The 26,113-nt window shown below is 50.1% G+C and overlaps 2 protein-coding genes across 2 annotated transcripts; one reads left to right on the plus strand and one right to left on the minus strand.

Annotated features, from left to right (window-relative positions):
• The first annotated feature begins 294 nt into the window (after positions 1–294).
• LOC135911518 (uncharacterized) lies at positions 295–4,968 on the plus strand. The gene has a single exon (XM_070521471.1). The coding sequence runs from the start codon at positions 389–391 to the stop codon at positions 3,077–3,079; it is 2,691 nt and encodes an 896-aa protein (XP_070377572.1). The 5' UTR covers positions 295–388; the 3' UTR covers positions 3,080–4,968.
• An 11,162-nt stretch (positions 4,969–16,130) lies between these two features.
• Positions 16,131–16,954, minus strand: LOC139047618 (uncharacterized). Its single transcript, XM_070521473.1, has 2 exons — positions 16,549–16,954; positions 16,131–16,449 (listed from the first exon to the last, which is right to left on the minus strand). The coding sequence occupies exons 1-2, from the start codon at positions 16,820–16,822 to the stop codon at positions 16,139–16,141; spliced, it is 585 nt and encodes a 194-aa protein (XP_070377574.1). The 5' UTR covers positions 16,823–16,954; the 3' UTR covers positions 16,131–16,138.
• Between the last annotated feature and the right edge of the window lie 9,159 nt (positions 16,955–26,113).

Consider the following 26,113-nt stretch of genomic DNA (forward strand, 5'->3'; position numbering starts at 1 on the left):
GTCGCACGGGCGATCTCGCCGGCATCCTTGGCGGCAGCTTTCATTGCCAGCACTGCCTTCACGGCGTCGTCCAGCAAGGGGTCGGGAAGCTCCAGGACTCGTGTCTGCATGGCGAGGTTGTTGATGCCGCAGACGAAACGGTCCCGGAGCAGCAAGTCCAGCTGATCCTTGTAGTATCTCAGTTTCAGTTTCTGTTTGCCCTTACACGCCGCCAGTGGCGCTAGTGTTTCCACCTGTATATACACATGCCTCTGAATAAAGAGGGCTAGTTCCGTTGCGGCCGTGACTGTAATTGTGGTTCATATGCGGCTACCGCCGAAATACAACAATGGCGACGAAGATGGGATCTTTTCGAGGGGCGTAACCGCGCCTGCAACTTTACTACGCCATGAGCTGTATCGGGCTCGCTCCGCCGCCCCCATTCTTGCCTGTACCCGGCCGCCCTCCTGGTCCCTGGCCGCAATGGTACCGGATGTTCGAGAACTTTCTGCTGGCATCAGGAGCATCCGACTTCAAGCCCGAACGTCGCAAGGCCCTGCTGATACACAGCCTCGGCGTTGAGGGTCAACGTATCTTCTCCAGCCTACTGCTTACGTCGGATGCCGCCCAGAGCGGTGAGTCAGCTGCCGGCGGTAAACGTAGTAAGGAGAGCGGAGACGCCGCTCAGCCTTCCGTTTATGACGAAGCTATCGAAACCTTAAAGCAACATTTCACAAACACAAGCAATGTCGTCGCGGAAAGGCACCGGTTTCGCCGTCGTATGCAACAACCGGGGGAGTCTGTACAGGAGTACGTTACTGCACTACGTGCTCTCGGGGTAGCATGTTCTTATGTGTCTCTGGAAGACCCGCTTCATGACCAGTTCGTGGAAGGGGTCGCGTCCCAGCATCTTCGCGAACCCCTTCTCCTTGAGGGCTCGACCCTTTCGTTCCCCCGAGCAGTGTCATTAGCTTCACAAGTCGAACAGGCCAATGAGGACATTCGAGAATTTGCTTCCGGCAATGTGCAGCGCATATCAGGGCACTCTCGCTTGGCGCTATACGACCATAGAAGCACTGGAACGCGCCACACTCCGCGTAACGACGCGCCCCTGCGTGAACCTCGTACCGAGGCGAGCCTGCAGCATGACAGCCGCCAACCTGTCTCGTATCTGCGCCCATACAACTCGTCCTCTCACTGCTATCGTTGTGGTTCGCGCCAGCACCGTGCCGCATCAGCCCGCTGCCCAGCCCAAGGTCAACGTTGCTATCATTGTGGTCTCATTGGTCACTTCAGCGCGGTATGCAACAAGAAGCGACGGGCCGTTGCGGTTCGTGAGCTTAGCGAACAGACATTGCCCGACAATGAAACCTTGCCCGACAGTGAAACTGACAATGAAGCTGTGAGCATTCTATGTGTGACCGCGTCCGGCCGCGCCGGAATTCTAGTGGAGGTAGCAGTTGGTCACACGACTTTAACATTCCTTATCGACTCGGGATCTTCAGTCTCCATTCTAGCGGGGGATCTTTTTGATAAACATTTTGCCGAACAGGTGCTGCTGTCCGCGCCCCATGTGCAGCTGTTAGATTATTCCAAAAAGCCTATTCCAGTGCGAGGGTGCTTTCTTTCGAAATTCGCATACAAGGAACGCGAGGCGTCCATTCTGTTCTACGTTGTCTCGCAAGGTACATCGCTTCTGTGTATCGACGCCATTATTGCTCTTGGCTTCCAGATTGATGGCTCGTCCCTCCGCTGCCTTGAGACTACTACGTCAACTAGCAGTGCTACCAACGTACAAGTTCCAGTTCAGGAACCGGTTTCATCTGCACGTCTTCCAGCACAGTTGCGCAATGAATTTGCATGTCTTTTCGACTCCGCCCTCGGCCTAGCAAATGGGTTTGTGCATCGTGTCAAAGTAAGGCTCTCGATTCCGCCCGTTGTAGCAAAACTTCGCCGCCTTCCTCTTTCACTCCGAGCTCGGGTATCTGAGGAACTTCATCGGCTAGAGCAGTTGGGCGTGATAGAGCGCATTAACGCTTCAGAATGGGTGTCTCCGATTGTTGTTGTTCAAAAGACGGATGGAGGCATTCGTGTTTGTGTGGACCTACGGGAGCCTAATAAAGCTGTCGTGACGGATAGTTTCCCTCTTCCACACACAGAAGAACTCCTCCACAGTCTTTATGGGGCAACGAATTTTTCGAAGCTAGACCTCGCGTCGGCCTATTACCAGGTTTTGCTCGATCCTGAAAGCCGTGACTTGACCGCTTTCATAACTCACGATGGCCTCTTCCGCTTCAAGCGCGTTTGTTTCGGGTTGGCATCCGCCACCGCTGCATTTCAACAAATCGTGTCGAAAATCCTTCAAGGATGTTCTGGTGTTTTGTTCTATATCGATGACATCATTGTTTTCGGTAAGAGCGAACAGGAACACTTGGCCAACCTGACCGCCGTACTGCGGGGCATTAAGGAAGCAGGGCTCAAGTTGAATGACAAGTGCGTATTGGGCGTACAGGAACTTTCCTTCTTGGGACACAGGATCACACCGCAAGGCATCTCTCCTTTGCCAGAGAAAATTGTTTCCATTATGAATACTCCGGCGCCCACTGATAGTACTAGTCTGCGCTCTCTCCCCGGACTGATCGAGTATTATGCCAAGTTCGTTCCCAGGATTGCTGATGTGGTAGAACCAATGCGAGCTCTTCTCCAGAAGAACCAGCCATTCATATGGAATGATGCTGTAGACGCCAGTTTCGCCCAGGTGAAGTTTCTGCTCTCTTCCAGCAAAGTCCTGCAGATGTTTGATGCGTCCCTTCCAGTTGTAGTGTCCACTGACGCGTCCGACTGCGGTCTGGGTGCTGTTCTCCAGCAGGTTGATGGCCACATGCTGCGAACTGTTGCCTTTGCTTCATGCACACTTTCACCTGCAGAGAATAAATACGGAGTTGGAGAGCGTGAAGCGCTGGCGTGTGTTTGGGCCTGTGAGCATTGGCATACGTACTTGTGGGGACGGCATTTCACGTTGCGCACGGATCACCAAGCTTTGGTCTCGCTGCTCTCTTCTCAAGGCACTGGGCGCCGCCCCCTTCGCATTGCACGCTGATCCGAACGGCTGCTTCGCTACAATTATACAGTAGAGTATCGGAAGGGGTCTCAAAACCAGGTGGCGGATGCCCTTTCCCGCCTTCCAGTTCCGTCTCCGCAGGAAAATGTCTCATTTGATGAGGTTGTGTCCTTTGTTGAGTTACCGTGCCTCACTAAAGAGCAGTTTCAACAGGCCCTTCGTGATGACTGCATGTTAGAACAAGTCAAGATCTATGTCGCCACATCTTGGCCTGCACATAAGACGCTCTCGGGCGAACTTCAGCCTTTCTTCTTGGTACGTGAAGAATTGTCCGTCGTTGACAATCTGCTCCTACGCGGCGAACGAATCGTCGTTCCCTTGTTTCTCACACCGCAGGTAATCGCTGCTGCCCATGAAGCTCACCCTGGTATTGTTCGAACAAAAGCTCGGCTACGAGAACGGTACTGGCGGCCAGGCATGGATAGGCAAGTGGAGCTGTCCATCCAGAACTGCAGCATATGTCAGATGGCTGACAAAAGTACGAAGACTGCTGCCACCCTTTGCAGCCAGTACCCCTGCCAGAGCGTCCATGGCAGAAGCTTGCTGTTGACATCGTCGGCCCTATAGAGAGAGCCCCACATGACTGCAGATACGCCATTACGCTCATCGACTATTTTTCAAGTGGCCAGATGTTCAATTCTGAGTGAAGTATCCTTCCGCACAGTCATCAACTTTTTTGCTTCACGTCTTCGCCCGTGAAGGCTATCCGGACGTGGTGGTCTGCGACAACGGGCCCCAGTTCTCATCTAGGGAGTTAATTGAGTTCCTCAAAGATCGCGCCATCCGCCTTGTGCACTCTTCCGTTTACTACCCCCAAGCGAACGGACTTGTCGAGCGGTTTAACCGGGTCTTCAAGAATTTTGTGCAGGTCGCTATGCTGGAACAGCGTCCGCTTCGCCAAGCGGTGACAGAGTATTTGGGCATATATCGCTGCACGCCACATGCCACTACGGGAGTTCCACCGTGTGTTCGCCTACACGGACGGCGACCGAGAACACGCCTTGACGTTGTGGGTCACCCGTCACCAGCTTTCTTCAGCGATCCTGTTTCCGAACTTCATCGTCTGCGCCAACGAGTTAAGAGCAAGCAAGACTACAGCAAAGAGTACACAGACCATCGCAGGGCCGCGAAGAAGACAACAGTGCACGTCTGTTGGTGATTACGTTAGAATAAGAGAACCTGGAATATCGGTTAAGGGAGACCTCGCGTTTAGCCACCCGAGAAAGGTAATCAGTCAACAAGGTCCATCAACGTTTCGGCTTGATGATGGACGAACCTGGAACGCGTCGAAGCTATCCAGGGTACCTGCAGCTTCAGCCACATGGAATCAGCAGCATGATGCTGTTTCCGAACCCATGACTCCGTCGTCGGCATAACTCGGCAATCCAACGATTACGCCTCAACAGCTCGTCCCGAAGCCTCACCAGCTACGCCCACGCTACGAGCTCCAGCGTCAGCTATGCCGGATGACCGTGTGCTTCAACGTCGGGTCCAACCACCGAGGAACAGAAGGCCTCCAGATCGATACCGGGACCACATGTAGCTTGTGTGCTAGGTGCAGACGGGTGCAGTGTCAGAACATGAGTGCTGCACGAACTATGCCGAGCTATGTGCACATGCCTGTGTTTCTGCGAGCAATTTGTCGTTTTTGTTTTGTCTTTTTAGCGTTGCTTGTCCTAGGCCATGCTGTATAATTATTCCATACAGTATTATTAATGTTGAGTACATGACATGTATTGTGAAGATAATTGTAATTAAGTGCAAATACTGTATATATGTATAACAACACTAATCTATTATTAGCTACCTTGTTCTTGTAAGGAGGGGAATATGTAGTATCTCAGTTTCAGTTTCTGTTTGCCCTTACACGCCGCCAGTGGCGCTAGTGTTTCCACCTGTATATACACATGCCTCTGAATAAAGAGGGCTAGTTCCGTTGCGGCCGTGATTGTATTCGTGGTTCATCTGCGGCTACCGCCGAAATACAACAATCCCCTAAAACGCAGGCACTCGGTAACCCTACTAGCGCAGCAACGAACTGCCTCAGGGTCTCTTCTTCCCGATGGCTCCGGTTGTTGAAGCAGAAATGCACGATTAGTGTGGACGGTGCTGGGTTGAAATGCAAGCACAGTATGGCGAGCAGCTCACCCAGCGTCTTAACATGCGGCATGGCTGGCTTGAGAAGGTCGAGCAAGAGTCTAAAAACGCGGGTCCCGCAGCTGGCCAGGAAAATGTCCCGCTGTTTGGCCTCGGGTGTGTCGTTTGCCCAGAAGAACACGACTTGCTCCTCGTAAATTGGCCAGGCGGACCCATCTTGCTCGAACGGCTCGAGCCTTCCGTACAGCGGCATGAAATCAGCAACGGGGAGCGCCGCTTGCGGCGGCATGTAGCAATCCGTGGGTACGTGTCGCCAGGGTCACGATCCGCCCTGTTTCGTGAACGAAGCAGGGCTCGAGGCACCCTCTATTAAACAGACGTTCCGCAGCGTGGTGGTGATTAACGATGACTGACCCTGAGCAGCTGTGCTCGTCTGTGTTTATTGGGTGCAATGACCAATGTTGCCTACCGAGCCTGGCGGGCCAATGAAGAGTATGCCCATGGGTGCGTCACATGCTTGTTGCACTGTCTACGGTTACATAAAAATTGAAAAAGAAGATTGTGTTAACCACGTGCAAAAGCTTATGGGCACAGCCCTGCACAACTTGATCATGAAGCACAAGGGGACAGAGAACCTTGGTGGCAGAGGAAGACTAACGGGTGACCTCACAACAAAGTTGAGCTGTTACTATGGTTGGGCGCTGAAGTCGCACAAAGGAGATGTAGAGGCAACTCACAAGGCTGTGATGGCGACATATTACTACATTACTCCTAATGATAAAGTTACTCATCACAGTCTGTGCCCAACAGGCACAGACTGTGATTCTTGGTGCCGGCAGAACGCAGCAGCAGCCCGAGGCTAGCCAACTCCCAAACACTGGTATAACTTGCCACCTCATGTGTGCAAAGCATTGCTTACAATTTATGAAGGCCTCTCAGAAAGGAAGCTCCTTGAGCGGTGCCAGAGAGGTAAAACTCCGAACAATAATGAGAGTTTACATTCCATAATCTGGTCACTTGCACCAAAGCAACAGCATGCATCACTATTCATCCTAGAAGCTGCTGTGGCAGATGCAGTGATGCGATTCAGCGCAGGCAACAGGAGGACGTCGGCAACAATCCCGAATGAGCTCAGCCTGAATCCTAGCCCAATGAACAACGAACGCATGGCTGAGAAGGACAAACACAGAGAAAAAGAATGTGCTCGGAGTCATTCCTTGACTGACAGTGTTCAAGGGGCACTGAAGAGACATTTCAACAGCAGCAGGAAATTAGACTACATTCCTGGTGATTATTAGGAATTTACGTGTGAATATGTGCAAAACATCTGTAAATTTTCATTAAATTTTGTGCCATTTGTTTTTTGCATTTTTCTCGAAACAAATTTTTGGTTCCATGCAATATTGTGGCCTCAATAACACCTAGAACAGTCAGAACTGAAATTCATTTTGCAGAATGAATTCTAATGTGTACTCTATGAAAGATAGCAAACGGATTTCTTACCTTTCATTTCAGAAATTATTTTGCTACATTTTGTGCCACGTGGTTGCCACATTTCGTGGGCTTGCATTCAATGGGCTGTAGAGTATCTATTAATGGTCACACCAAAAAAGTGTTTGCTATACTTCAATCCTTACTCCTTATGCTATCTAACCATGCCTCATGAATAATTTTTATTGTGCCATTTATTTTTAATTGAGGCCGCAAACAAAGGGAATTAAATGTGAATTGCCTTACCTAATTGAGCTACCCCAAAGCTAAGTACATATTTGAAATCAGTGCAAAAATATCAAGACTGCCGAGTTTGATTATTATGGATGAGAAATTATTATAAAGCAGTGTCCCCCCTTAGTCATTAACACTTTCCTTTCGACAATCACGTCGCATGTTTGTTGCTCAACCAGAACAATCTGCAACGACCCAACAAAGGCACAAGCTACCTCCGAAATGTTCATTTCGCAATGCGAGAAACCTGCCTACTTTTTTGTAATGCTTGATTCTTGCAATGCTTTTCTGCTTCCAGCATCTAAGTTCAGGCCTTAGCTGTTCACTGGTTCAAAGCACAGCTCAACACATGCAACTTTGCACGGCAGAAATTGCAGCTCTAATGAAGCCAAGAGATGTACAATTTCTGAACATGGGTTCAGGTGGTTTAGCTTAATTGCATGCCTTTACATAGCAGCATAAAAAGCCAACAAACATTGACACCAAGGACAACATAGGGGAAATTACTTGATCTTAATAAATGAATTAAAGAAATAATGGAAATGACAGTAGATGAAAAGAACTAGCCGCAGGTGGAGAACAATCCCACATCCTCGATTTATGCGTGCGATGCTCTACCAATTGAGCTACTGCGGCGCCGTTTCCCTGTCCACTTTCTTGGGTATTTATGTTGCCTACTAGAACCACGGGAGTGTTAGCCAGCGCCACGATTCAAAAACCTTGGTGGCGGATGTAGAACATCCTTTCTGCTGCAGGCATCGAGAGTATGTGATCTTTTCTGGGTGAAGGCAACTGGTCAAACCCACACATGCTCCCTGAAAGGATCAATGTTGCCGGATTCAAGACCCTCGTGTAAGAAACGACAAGGGGGTTAACTGGGAGACAGAATTTTTATTAATATTACAAGACACCAACAAACATTGACACCAAGGACAAGATAGGGGAAATTACTTGTACTTAATAAATTAATTAAAAAACCACCTTCCACTTCGAAGTATTTCGAGTCACGATTCCTATCTTGCTTTGCCAAGCTCTTTTTAAAGCCATCCAGCACAGCTTCTTTGCTTTGCATTACAGGTTATAAAGTAGACGGCGGTACGGCGAATTCTTTCACGATGTTACTTTTGTGCTGACCGCCTTTTTCCACTTCTTTTATCAGCAGAACTTTTTGCTCCAAAGTCGGACACTCTTGCCCGCAGTCTGACGGAGCCATTTATCACTGCAGACCACAAAAGCACACTCAAGGCACGCCTAACAAAGCACTCCGATTAACACACAATCACATGGCCTGCAGCATCGATCCAAACGCACGTGCTGTCGGCGCCAAAGTGACTGAATGCGGCAGGCGACGCAGAAGACAGAAGCTTAAAAATGTCAGGGCATCTCGCTTTACTCGTCAGTGTGCTGGTGATGGTTGCAGTGGTGGGCGTGGCATCAGCTTCACAAGTAGCGGGAAAAAAGGCTATCGAAGTTAAGACCAAGAAGCAGGAACTGCGGAAAGGCACCTGTTGGTGGTGTTAAGAACGGCCCGCTGCAGTGCAAGTTTTGCCGGCCAGTTGCGACAGTGGCCGCAACTATAGTGTACTAGAATAATGTCCTAGTGGCGCGAGCAAGAGGGAGGGACAATGCGCCGGCTGAAGCAAATGCCAGTAGCCGCTGCCGGTGGCGCTGCTGTGCTTTTTTCTAGCTGCTGGCGCGCGGTCGAGCCGGCTCAGACACGCTGTGCTGCTGTTTGCTCCGTGTGTTTTCCGAGCCGTGTTACGTTCAACGTGGCCATGCTTGTGAAAAACAGTGGATGATTTGAAAAAAGAAGGCGTATCCCTGCATCTACTGCAGCACAGGAGGTTCGATGCCAAAAAGAAAGACGGGCACCCATTTATACGCTCTGGGCTGCCACAGCGATTATCAGGGCACTCCGAAAGCGTCATTGTTCGCCACACCAGCGGAAAAGGAACTTGGGAAGAAATGGGAGAGCGCAATCTGCGAACAGCAGACAAGCATCTCACTGAATCTTCAGCGGTATTTCATTAAAACTTCTTTCTGGGCGAGTTAGTGCATACTTAACATAAAAATTGCGTACTTGTGTCTCGTCCTCGTTACTTTGCGGTTGCATGTGTTTGCGTTGTTACAATTTTTTATGTTCAGTGGTATGTGAGCGCCACTTTGAGCCTCGATACATTTGGAGCGATTACGTCCACATCATCAATAGCACCGAAATGCGACTTCCACGTGGGAAGCTGTCGCTGGCGCGGTGCCTACCCTTCTTCCCGACTGTACGTCCTACCTTTCTGTCGCACCTGTTGAAGAGAGGCCAGAAAGGAAGAGGCCAGCCGTAAAAAGTGCACCGATGGTAAGCACGAAGCCACGAAGAAAGAGCGGGAGATTGCCAGCTCCGCCAACCACTTCGCGAGACTGCGTAAGATGAAAACGGACAGTTTGCGGAGAATGAACCATTCGCAATTAGCTCGCTCCAAGTAGTGAATGTTCCCTCAAGCTCTGGTGCCACTTTAACTGTGGCAACGACTCAACCGCAGTTTTCGCGACAACGTAGGTACAAAAGCAAGAAAGGCTCGAGATATTGCATGAGAAAGTTCTGCATTTTAGTGGGCATGAAGACGAAGTGTCTGCTCAACTGTACTTTAGAGGTGGGCTGTGCCAAGACATAGTTGTACGCTCCCTTGCCGCTGCGAACCATTTGCTACAAGACTCTGAGAGCCGCATTATCTGCCAAAGAATAATGCCTGAAAGTCACTTTCATGATCTTTCACGTGTTTTAACTCGAGGTTGCAGCCTGCTGCTGTGGTATTTGGGACTCCAGCATCCAGTGACAGCCGCCTAATTTTCTATATCGCTGGTTGTGGCGAGAAAGTGCATTTTAAAGACAGGCTGTGAAGCCTGCCTGAACTTACTACTAATCACAAAATGGGCAGCAGGAAATTTGAGGCTTGCAGAGTTTACCATATGAAAGACGACGGTGGTTTGTCATATCCTGCCTCCCCTCTGTACAAGTTTATGATCAACTTGGACAAAGACTTCATAGTTTGTTTTAGTCTTCTTGAGTTGCACGCAGTGTTTTAGATTTAGCTATAGTCGGATACAACTTTAGAAAAAAGGGGAGGCCCCGCCCACATGACCGAAGCGCGACAGCCGATAGCCTCCGCGACTAAAATAGTCCCGCTCAAAACATCGTGCTCCTGAAACGCTTAATTCTCGGTATAGACCTTTTCATCGGGTGAGGAGGACGGGGCGCGCGGAGAGCCTTTCCCCCTCTCTGGCTTGGGCGATCCGGCGCGGCGCTGCTTGGAAGTATTGTTATCGCGCGCTGCGGAACGATTTCGAGATGTTTTAGATAGTACATTGTGAAATTTACGCCATGTCCGTTCATATAAGGTCGTCGGGGAAGCCTTTCGGTGCATCGGTAACTACAGTAGGAGGAAATCTCTTGGGGGAGCAAAAATGTGACGCGCCTTATCAGCCGTACGCACATTATCAGTCGCGGCGTGTTTATGTGCAGTGAACTATTCTGCTTATATCGTTTTTAATTCAACAAAGAAAACCGGTGTCTCTGTATTAGCAGCATGAAATGGTAAATCTGCTCACTATCTGATCGCTTGGCGTAGGGAGTAAAACATAAAGCACAAGAGCGCATGCTCGTGCACGGCCAACCTAAGGCAACCACGAAACATCTAAGCGGCAGGCGCTGTCAAATATTTGTGATGCACCGCAATCGTTCTCGCGCATTTAAGGTCTAGTAGGCTTCAAATTACCATATGTATACGCTAGCCTTCCTGCATGAGGCCGATGGCGTTGCTCAACACAGAGACCACTGCGGTTCGTGAACCAGCACGATACATATGTGAGCTGCGCGCTTCGGCATTGCCTTCTTGGCTTGTATACAGCCATAATTTATGAGAGGGATCGCATAAAAAGAATGCGATGCCTATTTTTAGGACAAAATTTCCGTAATACGTGTGAGTGCGTCGTAGAGAACGGAATGAACACAACCGAAAAAAAAATTCGGTTATCAGCCTCTTTTTCGAAAAAGCAAGAGAAAACGGGCTAACGCCGCAATACGACCTCGCATAGTCACGCCGCACATTTATAATTATATAACCTCTGAAGCCCTATGCTTGGACCATGCGGTATATAGATCAAAGATATCTGTAATCCAGCACCTACCACTGCTTAGGACGCTCGCGCAGTTCGTAAACAGTCCCTTTGCTGAACAAGCTTAATTCAGACTGTAAGGTATGCTGCCATTACTTGCCAAAAATATTTTATGGAGGGGCGGAAACCTCATCCATCGAACCAATAGTCACGCCATGTAATCTGCAGCAAACAGTTTGAACGCTTTCACCCACGGTACCCACGGTTGTAGAACGGTACCCACGCTGTTACGATCGTCGCGTATATTTCATGGCTCCTAAACCACAGCTTAGAAATAGAAGATAATACTGCAATAAGGTCACATTAGTGATTTGAACATTCAGAAATACACAATTAATCTCCGAGGCTGATTGTAGGCTCAAATATGCACACACACATCGCGCTGCGTGTTCCGTCCACCTCAACGCCAACAGAAATTCGGGCCATGACGCCTTAAACCACTTCAGCACGTCGCACAGAAACGTTTACCACGTAGACGACGCACGTCATACTAAACAGGCCGAACGACCGCGAAAACAAACGCCAGAACCTACCGCCGAGCGTATACCTGCCATGCAAGAGACCGCTTTCACCCAAGCCAGTATGGCACTGCTCATAGGCGGCGCCACTGCGTTCACAATATGGCGGCGCCTACGAAAAAACGGTCTATAAATAAAGACTTTTGCATTTTGATGACTGGTTTATTAAAGCTCTCAGGTGCTACAGCACATGCCAGATAGCGGCAGAAAAATAACCCCGCGCCTTCTACAACGCTGCCCGTCGTCTGCTCTTCAGCTTCATTGCAAGTGACAAAAGTAGAAAGAGAATCTTTGCAACGCTTTTCCGCTTGTTCACTTGCACACGGCGTATACACTACTAGTTTCTCATGCCTAAAATGAATCAGTTGCTATTGAAAAAGTACTTATGCATTTATCGCAACCATTACAAACCTTGGGCGAGAATACGGTAGGGGCAGGGAGGTGCAAAAATGCTTCATTCATTGTTTTAAATAAATATTCTTGGTTTTAAATAGCATAAAATTTAGATTTTTTAGTTTTGTACTTTCACAATTTCACCGCACGTATTCTACAGCTTGCGGGAGCCGTGAGAACTGGTGCACAGCAATCAATCGACGGTGCTACACAACGCTCGAACACCATCGCTAGACGCTCGTCTATCTCACTGCTGACAATGGAGAGGTTTAGCTTGTCCGGTATTCCGGTAAAACGCAGGCGGACGGGTCGGAGCGTTGGGGCAGCAACACGATCATGCCAGTGCCGAAAATTTACACCAGCGGCGAAGAAGAAGAATACGCTCGGTTACATTAACTGTTTCTGTCTGTTTGAGCACTGCGTCACCAGGTGGCGTCACCATGTAGACCACTCGACCGCTCACGTTTACGCCTCCGCCCCAACGCCCCATCCGCCTGCGTTTTACCGGAATACCGGAAAAGCTAAATTATAGTTCACGCTAAGTTTACGGCGACCAATATTTGCGTTGAAGGCTTCTTCTGCAAATAGTTTCTGTTGAGCGCACTTTTCTGATTTCTCCTGAGAATGGTTTTGCTCCATCGCTTCACCCCGTCCGACGAAAAACGCAGCGAGATTTCTAGAGAATTTTAGTATAGCGTAAAGCAGCAAACGCAAAGAGTTAGCGTTAGCGTTGCGTGCACCACACTGCGCATGCGCTATACGTAAACGCTGCTGGAGCTCTTACGTACGTACGCGTTGAACGCTAACGCACGCAAGGGAAGCCTTACGTACGGCAAGATGGCGGCGCCAGTCGAAGTGAGAGCAGCCCGCTTCGGATCTATCGAGTCGTCTGCCTGCACTGCTAGGCTCATTCGTTCCCCAATAATGCTCGTGTTTGCTTTAGATTTGTGTGATGATGCTTCGACAGTGGTGCACAGGTGACAAATGGGCGTTAATTACGATATACGTTCTCGATTAGAGGCGCAGTAGGCTTAACGAGAGGCTTTGCTCATAGAGTTAGTAGAACAACTCTATGGGTTTGCTAAATGTGTTTGCTGTATCCGCCTCGAGATGGCGCCCAAGTGTATTTCGCTCGTTCGCTTGGTGTAAAGCCGCATGTGGAGCCGATGCATGTCATGTTTTCCGCGGCAAAACACAGTGTGGTCGGTGCTGTGGTCACAATGCGTGTGCGTTTTACCAACGACGACGATATGAACCTCGTGAAGGAGGTTTTCGCCTTGAACCCATTCGGATGGACGTCAAGGTGGGCGTCGGTTGCAAAAAATTGGAAAGTGGGAAATCCGCTTTCTGGAAGCGAAATTGCCGGCGAAACGTCCCCTCCGGTATAGCTTCGACCTTGAGTGGATCTTGAGGACACGTAGAACCTGCGCGGTCGCTCTCATTCCCGAAGCATGAGGGCGTCTATGTCATCCCAACTTAAAAAGGACACGTAATATGGGTCCCACAGATCACTCGATCGCGGCATGCCAAGATTAACCGGTGTGTTTCGCGACTCTCGACAAAACAACGCTCAAACCAAACACCTACATGCGTAATTAACGCAGCGACTGTGGCTTTCGATAAGCTTGACTTAGGGACACATTTGCGGATTCGGCATTGGATAAGCTCGACATTTCGTGTGGATTTGGCTTTCCAGTACTTTGTCTTTACATCTAGATGGCGCTGTATTTGTTTGCGTTAACGTTAACGCTTTTCTCCGTTCCGCTTTCTAAAACACTACTTTGTGCCGCGCAGTGCAGTCATTCTTTGCGTTAGCGTTGCGTCGCGCGCTAACGCAAGGATTTTACGCTATACTAGAGAGTTTTAGTATAGCGTAAAACCCTTGCGTTAGCGTTAGCGTGCGACGCAACGCTAACGCAAAGGAAGACTGCACTGCGTGGCACAAGGTAGTGTTTTAGAATAGCGGAACGGAGAAAAGCGTTAACGTTAACGCAAACAAATACAGCGCCATCTAGATGTAAAGACACAAAGTACTGGAAAGCCAAATCCACACGAAATGTCGAGCTTATCCAATGCCGAATCCGCAAGTGCGTCCCTAAGTCAAGCTTATCGAAAGCCACAGTCGCTGCGTTAATTACGCATGTAGGTGTTTGGTTTGAGCGTTGTTTCGTCGAGAGTCGCGAAACATACCGATTAATCTTGGCATGCTGCGATCGAGTGTTCTGCGGGACCCATATTACGTGTCCTTTATAAGTTGGGATGACATAGACACCCTCATGCTTCGGGAATGAGAGCGACCGCGCAGGTTCTACGTGTCCTCAAGATCCACTCAACGTCGAAGCTATACCGGAGGGGACGTTTCGCCGGCAATTTCTCTTCCAGAAAGCGGATTTCCCACTTCTTTCCAATTTTTTGCAACGGACGCCCACCTTGACGTCCATCCGAATGGGTTCAAGGCGAAAACCTCCTTCACGAGGTTCATATCGTCGTCGTTGGTAAAACGCACACGCATTGTGACCACACCAGCGACCACACTACTGTGTTTTGCCGCGGAAAACATGACATGCATCGGTTCCACATGCGGCTTTACACCAAGCGAACGAGCGAAATACACTTGGGCGCCATCTCGAGGCGGATACAGCAAACACATTTAGCAAACCCATAGAGTTGTTCTACTAACTCTATGAGCAAACCCTCTCGTTAAGCCTACTGCGCCGCTAATCGAGAACGTATATCGTAAACAACGCCCATTTGTCACCTGTGCACCGCTGCCGAAGCATCATCACACAAATCTAAGGCGAACACGAGCATTAGTGGGGAAGGATAGAGCTTAGCAGTGCAGGCAGACGGCTCGATAGATCCGAAGCGGGCTGCTCTCATTTCGACTGGCGCCGCCATCTTGCCATACGTAAGGCTCCCCTTGCGTGCGTTAGCGTTCAACGCTAAATCCTGAAAATAGCGTACGTACGTAAGAGCTCCAGCAGCGTTTACGTATAGCGCATGCGCAGTGTGGTGCACGCAACGCTAACGCTAACTCTTTGCGTTTGCTGCTTTACGCTATACTAAAGCTCTCTACTATGACTCTCTACTAGTATACGAACACAGTCGCCGCTACCGTAGGCTCCAGCCTTTGGAAAACTTTCTCGCCGTAACTTCACTCGGAAGCGAAATAAAACAACATAGAACAAGCACGCAGCACGCGTGTTCGCAGCGGTCGCCACGGGATCCTGTTTGCAGGCAAAGCGTAGCACAGCGCCAGCGATGCTCGCTGCAATGTTCCTTTGTCGGATCACGGCTCAGAATAAATGCACGCGGCACAAATGGCGCATCGAAAGCTCGCAGTAATATTTCCGGCATGTTCGACCTTCACAAACAGTTCTGGAATCCACTCTGACGAGGGGCTGAAGCGCACAGCTGACGCGACCTCGCCCAGTTCGAAGCGCGGGCGGCCATCTTCTCCGTCGGCGGGCTCACCGCGGCCGTCTGGCTCATGACGTTTGTCCAGAGCGCGCGCCTATTGGTGGATGCTCGTGTGCCTCCGCCTCGGAGGAGTTAACGCCCCCTTTTTTCTAAAGTTGTATCCGACTATAGGTGCTGTTAAAGCCAAGCTGCAGCATCAACCTGGCTGCCCTGATCACTTCGAATTCATCACAGCAGAACTCACTGCTTTCTACATCACAACCAGGCTACATTTCTTCACAAAAAGCGTGAATAAGTGTAATGAAGGAAGGCGCCAGGCATCAAAATATATTAAACTCAGTTGATGTTCCTAGAATTCCATGCTACAAGGTGTTTTTTGGTCATGTGTTTTAACAGTAATAGTTACTTATAATGGGATTTGATGCTCGGTGTCTAGGGAAGGTACACTTTAGGGTTCCTTTATAGCTGTGCTATTTTCATTGTGAATAATTAAAAAGAAATACTAACCTGGATTTCTTTGGAGCGTCACTCTGACAGTATGTGCTGAAGACGCGGCGGATATCTTAGGAGCTAAAATTTCGGGAAAAATTAATTGTGAGTTTGTATGTGCGCAATTGCATAGTCAAAAATGAATTCATTCCGGGGTTTAATACGTAAAACACACCAAGATCTAATTATTAGGCACGCAGTAAAGGGGGGGGGGGGGGGCTGGCAGGTCTCACCCTGAACCCGAGCTTGAAAGAGCGCACGTGTTCAGGGGGGACCGGTCCCGCGAATCGGATGGTGATGGTGCTCTCCTCCCTCGTTGCCGACAGCACGGGAACGCTCGACTCGATGGCTCCCGCAGGTCTGTGTCCGCGGGTAACCCGACCACCCCGTGCAGGAAGCCGGTGCTCTTGCCGCGCTCGGCTGGCAGTCGGGCAGTCGCTGGGATTCCGTGCAGCTCAGCGACTGCCAGCAGCTCCTCCAGGCACTCCCGGGTGGTAGTATCGGCGGCCACGATGTTGCGCTTATGGTTAACGCGAACCACTGCAACACCGGGCCGCGAAGAAAGGGTTGCAGCGAGTGAGAGGCGCGGTGCTCCTCGGAAGGTTCCGCCGGGCGCCGAGGGACGGAAGAGCACCGTACCGACGACCGCGGGGTCAACCGGGAGTGCAGCAGTCTCCAGGGCTCGTGCACGGCGCCGGTCCCTCTTTGACTGCACCAGCGTGAAGTCGGTACGTGGTGGACTCGCGGGCGGATGGTGTAACTCTGTACTGCGGCTGTAGGCACACTGGGGGTGACCAGGGTAGCGGGTGGGCGCCGCGAGTCGTCCGTTGCCCCGGGAGACGAACGGGAAACATGGGCAGGCTCCTTCCTCTTCTTCTGCCCCTTTGGCTTCGGCCGCGAAGCAGGCTGGCATGGTGGGTCCTTCAGGAACCACGCCGCGGGGTGATCAGGGCCCTGATGTGACGAAACAGTGGGTGTTGCGTCCGTCAGCTCCATCGCGTCTGCAGCGCTTTCGTTTGCAGCTGGTTCGCTAGCAGACGCTGCAGGGGACGCGCCGCCATCAGGAGCAGACGGCGCGTCGAGGATGGTGCTGGGCGCGCCCTTGCTCTGAGGGCACGCGGAGGCGGCGGCTGTAGACTCGGCGGGATGTCGAGAGGTGGTGCTCGCCCTTCTTGGAGGGCCTCCGTCTTGGGCGGCAGGCGGAGAGGACGTGGCGGCTGTTTCGCCCGAGTGTGGGGAAATGGCGCTGCCGTGGTCCGGTTGCTGCACGTGGCAGCTGGCTGCCGTGTACTGCTCCGGGCTGGGGGGAGAGCTCGACGGCTGGAGACGCTCGACCACTTGCTACTTCGCTGCCCTGCCTTCGATGTGGAGCGCACGAACTTGTGTACAGTCTATCGGCGACTGGGACTGACTTACGATACGGCGACCGCGCTGCTGTTCCCTGCAGCCCACTCGTCCATCGTGAAGCACGCTCTTTCGGCACTGCTGGACTACTGCGACGCACTTGTGAGCGCGGCTCTGAGACCCGCATTCACATTTCATGCGAAGCATATTACTAGAGCTCAACCCAGCTCCTCAGGCGCGGCGGTGTCGCCTTCAATACCACGTGACACCGTGACGTCACGACAGAGGAGAAACGGCGCTCCAACTCGCGCCGTCGCCTTCAAGGCTGACCACGTGACACCGCGACGTCACGACAGAGGAGAAACGGGGCTCCAACTCGCGCCGTCGCTCGCGGCGGTATATAAGCAGCTGCGCTTGCCTCTGCTAGACACTCACGAGGTGAGATGCCTCCTGGAGACAGAGCTGCACGTTGGAATGAGAAGCGAAGGTTGCGGCGTGCTACAGAGACTGTTTCTAGGTGGCTTTGCTACGGCGCAGCTACTACGCGCCCCGCATCGGACGCGGTGAGCATCGAGCAACGCAGCGTTCGGCGCGACAACGAAATGTGCGCCTGAGCCGACGACACTGGCTTTTCTGCGACACGAGCTCCTTAACGCTGTCGCGTTAAAATAAAGGCTAGTATGCTTCGCATCCTGGGCTTAACCTTAGCTAAGCCACAGCCAGGTTTTTTTCCCTCTTGCCACGTTCGTCCTGTCTTTCTCTCCATCTTTTTCTTCCCATTCCCCCTTCCCCGTGCAGTGCTGTTGAGGTGTCCTCCTGTGAGAGACAGTTACGGCGCTGCACTCATCTTTTCCGTTTCCTTTCCTAAAATCACTTCACACACAAAGGGGGGGGGGGGGGGGGAAGGACACATGAATAATTTTGACCAACTGGGGTTTCATAACCGGCAACACGGACATGTCTGTATTTTCCCACTATGAAAGTGCAGCCAACGAGTACATTATTTAATCATACGCCCTCGGGGTTAGCAGCGCAACGCCGAAGTCGCTACGCGCTTTCCTGTCATTTGCGATAAGCACGCGATTTAAATGTAGTGGTAAATATAGCTCCATAGAAGCAAGGCAGGCCCAGATATATTGGCTTTCGAGCAGTAGATGAGCAACAAGAAGCTCAGTTAATTGCCAACTGGCACAGGTGATACGACGAGCGCAATGAAAGCGCCGGACAGTGCGAGAGTACGCTAGCAGACGACATTGTCGATACTATGGTATCGATGTGGCCTTCAAAATCTTCCTTTACACAATACTTTGTTAAATACAATCCTGTTCTGTTATAATGAAATAACCATGTCCGTAAAAAACTCTTTATAACACGGACCGCCTCAAAAGCAGCGAATATGAGAGAAACCGGTCTGCTAGAAAAGGTCGCAGTGCCGCAACTTTCCTGGAGTGCCGCCGCCAACCTTTAGCCACGGCGTGACCAAGTCGACTTTCTGTCGGCAACAATACGCGCGACCTCCACTCTCCGTCGCTTCAGCTAGGATGCATTTGACGAAGCAGGCTTGGTGCTGAAACCGCCACCGTTACGCTCTAGCCTCGTCGCCGTCGTGAGTGAATGAGTTCGGCGGGCCAACTACAGTATTGTTATTGAATCCACCAACGCGGACCTGATCTGCTATGAGTGGGGGAGTTGCCGCGGGATCGTCGGAGACCTCTTCCCACGCGCCGACCAAGACATAAGACAATGGCTACCAGGGCGCTGCGAGGGTCCGCTCCGAGTTCTACGAAATTGGTGTGATGTCGGTGTCGGACCGAGAACCTGTGTGCGTGTATGCGTAAACCGTCCCGCGGAGAGGCGGCATCTTTACGATGACTGGACGAACGTTTCCGCCACCTTGGAATCGGGGGAGGGCCGAGTGTTTATAAACGGCTGTTGTGTGGATGCTCGATACACTTTCTTACGCAGTCATGTTAGACTGAGACACTCTCTCAAGCAGTCATGTTGACTGATGAACTGCATGTAAATACTGTAAATAAACCCATATTCTTCATTCTCGATGAGAACAAGTCTCTCACTTCAACAACGTCCTCTGCGTGGATAAGTTGGACGACAGCATGGGCCAGCTACCTTCTACTTCATGCCAGACTCCAATCTTGACAACGGGTTACGAACGATGGGATTGAGCCCCCAATCCTAACAACTGGCTGACAGCGGTGAGATGGATTTTGCGACATGGTGCAGTGTCTGCGGCGAGTGCTTGCTTCTTGCTTCGACTCTCTAGGCTTCATTTTGTGGTTCTGTTTTGAACAGTAGAGAAGATAGATTGTTGAGTGTTATCTAGGCTTCATTTTGTGGTTCTGTTTAGAACAGTAGGGAGGATAGATTGTTGAGTGTTAGGTTGTGTTTTCCTAGCTAGATTTAGCGGGCAGGACTAAGGCAGTAAAGCAGCAATAATGGAGTTAAGGACACTGCTGAGAGACGAGTTGTTGATTGTTGGTGAGGAACTAGGCCTAAATGTACGCAAGGAAATGCTAAAATCGGAATTATTGCAGCTAATTTCCAAACAGGCCAGTGAGGAAGAAATTGAAATGGGGTTTGAACTTCTGAAAAAGAGAGAACGAGAGAGAGGAACGCAATAAAGATAGCGAGTTAAGAAAAATGCAACTTGAACTTGAAAGCAAACATTTAGAGTTGTCTCAAAGAAGTGAAGGGGCTCTGGGACGATCAAGTGAGGCAAAATCATACCGCATGGACAGGCTATTAAAGCCATTTGAGGTCGGGACCGACATAAGCGTCTCCCTAAGTAATTTTGAAAGGACTTGCGAGAAGATGAACTTCGGTCCGAGTACATGGCCACAGCGGTTGCTGTCTGTGTTGGCGTGTGAGGCTGCAGAGGTAATCGCCAGACTCAGTGCGAAAGATGCATATGATTATGCGAAGGTTAAGGCTAGTCTACTGAAGAAATACCGCTTTTCAGTCGAAGCTTTTCGGCAAAGGTTTAGAAGCACAGGCAAGGAAGATAGCGAGGGGTATCCAGAATTTGCATACGGCTTAAATGCCAACCTAGTCGAGTGGCTGAAAAGCGCGGAAGCTTACGACAGCAGAGACATGATCATTGAATGCATGTGTCTAGAGCAGTTTTACAAAACCATTCCCCAAGCTGTGAAACTGTGGGTGCAAGACAGAGGGAATGTAAACACTGTGGAAAGGGCGGCTGAATTGGCCGAAGAGTACGCAATGCGTAGAAAGTTGAACGCCGAGGACGGAAATTGCGACAGTCGAAATGGACTGCGGAAACCATTTCCGTTCAAAAAGGGTTCGCAGACTAGACGATCGGAGCCTGTAGACGTCGAGGAAAAGCTTGCAGAAAAGAGCGATGAGAAACTTAACGGGGAAACCGCACAAAAGGAATAGAAAAGAAAATTCGAATCTTTTAGAACAATTCGCTGTTACAAATGCCACAAACTGGGACACATAGCTGTAAACTGCGGGAAGCCCAGTGTAGTTTTTTCCTACGTAGAGGAAAAAGACGAGAATATGGAACTTTTAAGCCCATATCTTCACGACCTGCAAGTTAATGGCAAACCATGCCGAGTGCTAAGAGACAGTGCCGCCACGATGAACATTGTCCATCCGTCTTACGTGAGGTAGCCGACTTCACCGGAGAAGTAGCATGGATCAAACAGATTGCAGAAGAACACAGCGTGTCTGCCCATGGCCAAAGTCAAAATTAGTGGACCATTCGGGGAGCTAGAGACTTAGGCTGCAGTTTCCAAATTTTTGTCACTGCAGTATACATCTTTTCAAATCGTTTTAATCAGTTACTGCGTGACAAAGGGCTTAAATTGGGAGAGGGCGTAGTACAGGCATTGACCCGCGGCCAAGCTCGTAAAATTGCGTCGCTTTCGGCTGAAAATGCACAAGCTGCTCCAGCGGAAGCAGAAAAAGGGATAACTTAAATAACAGAATCCGAGCAAGGCCCGAGGGACAAAAGAACAGTTTAGGAGAGCCTGCCAGTTGACCAGCTCAATGAGAGCGTAGCACTAGAGTGTCAAAGTTCTAGCCTGCAGGAAGAGCAAGCTGACGCACTCACAAGCGAGACAGGGTCGTTATTATCACCGGCCTCAAAGAACTTTGATCGGCTCTTACGTGTGGATAGAGAGTCAATGGCAGCTGAGCAAAAGAATGACGAGAGCTTAGCTAAATTACATGACACAGCTAAAGAAGGCATTGCTAGGCGCAACATGACGATACACGAGAGAGGAGGATTGTTGTATCGGCACTACAGAGATCGAAAGGGTAGGATTTTAGATCAGTTAGTCATACCTACCAAGTACAGGGAGGACCTTTTGAGTCTCTGTAATGGAAATGGGTGGTCCGGCCACCTAGGCATAAACAAATCAAAGGAAAGATTGCTTATGGAATACTACTGGCCTGGTTGTTTCAAAGACGTAGAAAACTTCGCAGGATCATGCGACGCCTGCCAGTGCTCGGGTAAACCAGGAGAGACATGGAAAGCTCCACTAAAGGTAGTGCCCTTAATAACAGAACCTTTCAGACGACTTATAATAGACACGGTAAGGCCTCTACCAAAAAACAAAATCAGGTTACAGGTACTTGTTTACCATGCTGTGTCCGGCTACAAAATTTCCAGAAGCAATCCCTCTGAAGGAGCTCAGCTTCACCAAAGTATTAGACGCGCTTTTGACAGTGTTTGCACGAGTTGGGTTTCCAGCCGAAATTCAGGCGGATCAAGGGTCAGTATTCACAAATGCACTGACTTCATTCTTGCGAAAGTGCAGGGTAAAGTTAATGCACAGTTCTGTCTATCATCCTCAGTCAAACAGTGTAGAGAGGTGGAATTCAGTGCTTAAGCGAGTTTTGCGTGCGCTCTGTTACGAGCATGAGGACTGGGAGAATTTTCTGCCGGCAACTTTGTTTGCTTTGCGAACGGTTCCACATGAAGCGACAGGGTTCTCGCCAGCAGAGGAAGTGTCTGGGAGGACACTCCGTTCTTCACTGAGAATGTTAGAGACATGTGGGAGGAAAAGGGGGAGGGCCCAACAGTCATTGAATACGTGCTAAATCTGCTGGAACGGCTAAGCGCAACCCAAGAACTAGTCGAAAAGAGCATGGGAGTAGCTCAAAAGAACGCCAAATTCTATTAGGACAAGAATGCAAGGCTTCGTACGTTGAACGCCGGAGACCAGGTAATGATCCTCAAACCTTCAAGAAAGAACAAGCTTGAAGTTAACTGGGACGGGCCCGTTAAAGTGTTGCACAAACTTTCAGATACTAACTATGCTCTGAAAATGCCCGGTTGCAGGAAAGAGGTGAGGATATATCACTGCAATTTGATGAAGCCATATGTAGAGCAGAGCAGAGCCGTTAACTATACCCTCAAAGAGCAGGATGGCACGAGTACCAAGTTTAAGAAGTATAAGGCGACCTCCAACTCTCAAATCTGCCTAGAAGTAGTAGTAAAACATTCGGTAAGCTCGCACGCTCCAAGACCCGAGCAGCTAGATGAGCTAAAAGGGGTGTTAGGGGAATATATCGACAGGTTCAGCGATCGGCCAGGTAGAGCCGAACTAATAACGCATGAAATAGAGCTGACATGAACTGAACCAGTAAGATCAAAGCCTTACAGGGTGTCTCCAAGACAGATTATGGAGGCAGAGATACAGTGCATGCTAGAGTTGGGAGTTATTGAGCCTACTGAGAGTGACTACATGTCACTGCTAATACTTGTAGAAACCCCTAATAAAGACCCTCGTCCGTGTGTTGACTACAGGAAGTTAAATGCCATCACTAGGGATCAGCTGTGCCCGATACCCAACATTGAGGAACGAATTAAAAGTTAGCGCTGCTGAATACATTTGAACTATAGATCTCGTGCGGGTGCACTGGCAAGTTCCCCTTTCAGAAAGTGCCAGCCACTATGCCGCATTCATCTCACCCGTAGGCACTTTTCGCCCTCTCGCACTCAGCTTCAGGCTGAAGAATGTGCCGTTTAGCTTCTCTAAGTTAATGGATATTGTCCTAAAAGACTTGCAGGAATTTGCCTTGCCATATCTGGATAATGTAGCAATTATTTCGGACAGCTGGGAACAACATGTTTCGCACCTCAAACAGGTGTTCTCACGGTTGAGGGAAGCCGGCTTAACGATGAAAGCGGAAAAGTGTAGATTTGGTTGTTCACAGGTTACTTATCTGGGCCATGTTGTCGGCCAGGACACTAGACGGCCAGCCAAGCTTAAAATAGCTACGATTGGAGAATTTTCTCAACTGCGCACGAAAACAGACCTTCGTTCATTTTTGGGACTTGTGGGGTACTATCAACGGTACATTCTGAATTACTCGCAAATGGCAAGTCCATTAACGGACGCCCTCCGAAAGGGAGCACCAAGTAGCGTACACTGGTATAAGGACAAAGAGAATGCTTTGAAAACTTTGAATGCTTTGTTTGAAAACGCCATTGGTTTCTCGTCCTGTGCTTCACGCGCCAGACTACACAAAGGGACTCTTAGTTCCATGCAACGCAAGCGACAGAGGTATGGGCGTGGTACTTAGGTCGGCGACGATAACGAGGAGCATCCTATCCTCTATGCCAATCGTAAACTAAATGTAAGAGAGGAAGCCTACAGCGCTTCAGAGAAGGAATGCGCTTGTTTAGTTTTGGCCGCCCATAAGTTGTGTTAATTGTACGGAGCGAAGTTCATCTTCGAGATCGACCACTGTCCTTTGACGTGGCTCAATCAAATGTCACACAAAAATGGCCGCTTGCTCCGATGGAGTCTCACTCTCCAAGGGTACAACTTCTCCGTTAGATATAAGAAGGGAAAGTTGCATTGCAATGTGGATGGTTTGAGCAGACTAATTTGAATTCTGTGTTTGAGGGTCCCGCCTAAATTTTAGGGTTACTAGGGTTAATTTTGTTAAGCCAAGAAGATCCCCTCATTTAGCAGGATTCCCTCCATGATTGCCGAATTGCCGGCACGAAATTGTTTCAGAAATTGACATAACGAAATGCAGCATTTTTGTTTCTGCACTTATGCTTTTTTTTTAAGCCTAGCGGGTCTAAAGTGAGAGCCAAGGTACGTCATCTCGGCGCAGGGCCGTGTTGTGGGCTTCGTTTTGCAGTTGCCTGACCTTGTTGGATGTTTTGGGGTGGCGACATCATTACACAAGTGGTCGTTGCGACCCAAGGCATCACCCCCTGGCCTCCAGCCGTTCTCTTCCTGCCCAGCGGTTATCTGCGCTAGACAGTAGAGATTTTCCAGGCCATGGAAGGGCTGTTAAGAACGGCCAGCTGCAGTGCAAGTTTTGCCAGCCAGTTGCGACAGTGGCCGCAACTTTCCTGGAGCGCCGCCGCCAACCTCTAGCCATGGCATGACTAAGTCGACTGTGTCGGGAACAATACGCGCGTCCTCCACTCTCAGTCGCTTCAGCTAGGATGCATTTGACGAAGCAGGCTTGGTACTGAAACCGCCACCGTTACGCTCTAGCCTCGTCGTTGTTGTGACCGAACGAGTTCGGCAAGCCAACTATTGTTACCGAACCCACCAACGCGAACCTGATCTGCTGCGAGTGGGGGAGTTGACGCGGGAACGTCGTCGGAGATCTCTTCCCACGCGCTGACCAAGACACAAGACAATGGCTACCCGGGCGCTGCGAGGGTCCGCTCCGAGTTCTACGAAATTCGTGCGATATCGGTTTCGGACCAAGAACCTGTGTGTGTGCGCGTGTGCGCGTGTGCGCGTGTGCGCGTGTGCGCGCGTGCGCGTGTGCGCGCGTGCGTGCGTGCGTGCGTGTGTGTGTGTGTAAACCGTCCCACGGAGAGGTGGCATGTTTACGATGACTGGACGAACGTTTCCGCCACCTTGAAATCGGCGGAGGACCGAGTGTTCATAAACGGCTGTCGTCAGAATGCTCGATACACTTTCTTACGCAGTCATGTTAGACTGAGACACTCTCAAGCAGTGGTGTTAGACTGATGAACTGCATGTAAATACTGTAAATAAACCCATATTCTTCATTCTCGATGAGAACAAGTCTCTCACTTCAACAACGTCCTCAGCGTGGTTAAGTTGGATGACGGCATGGGCCAGCTACCTTCTACTTCATGCCGGACTCCAATCTTGACAACGGGTTACGAACGATGGGATTGAGCCCCCAATCCTAACAGTGGAAGATTGTGCTTGAGAGGGCAGGCTGGAAGAAAGCAGCTTTGTCAAAGCAGCGAGTCACAACTAGTAGCGAGGTGGCGAGGAGTTGACATCAAGGCGAGTTAAAGGAGTGAATGGCACCCAAACAGCTTGCTGACTGAATGAGGGGAAGGGCAGTGGCGTCGTGTATGGGGAAGAAGGGCGGAGGTCAGGGAAGACTACGAGAGTAACGTGCTAGAAAGCGCCGCAAATGCCATGGAATTTGGCAGCTTCCATTCGCTCCGCAGTAAACAGCTGGGAGCACTCCTTTGGTAGCTGTTACCAGGCGGTCATCAGTTGCCTGTTCTGTGCCTGCATGAGACTAATTCGTCAGCAGCATGAATTTCACACTGCATGCGCCTTCGCTCGCCACTTCGCTCTAAGTGGGTCAAGCTCTTCGTGCACTTTGAGTAATGCGGCTTAAGATGCATGCCTTTGGTTGGGACCGGAAGAAATTTCGAGTAAAGCGATATTTCAAGTAAAGCGATTCCGTTATAGAGACAGATTACTGTATATGCACACATGGGAGAGCGGCAGTGAGGCGACTATAGAACAAAGAATCCATTGCAATGGCAACTGTCGAAACATTGCAAGAGAATGGATGGATGAATGGATGAATACAGCAAGGTAGGGGACGCAGCAACCAGTGCTGC

Source organism: Dermacentor albipictus, chromosome 7 (assembly GCF_038994185.2).
Source record: "Dermacentor albipictus isolate Rhodes 1998 colony chromosome 7, USDA_Dalb.pri_finalv2, whole genome shotgun sequence".
Lineage (NCBI taxonomy): Eukaryota > Metazoa > Arthropoda > Arachnida > Ixodida > Ixodidae > Dermacentor > Dermacentor albipictus.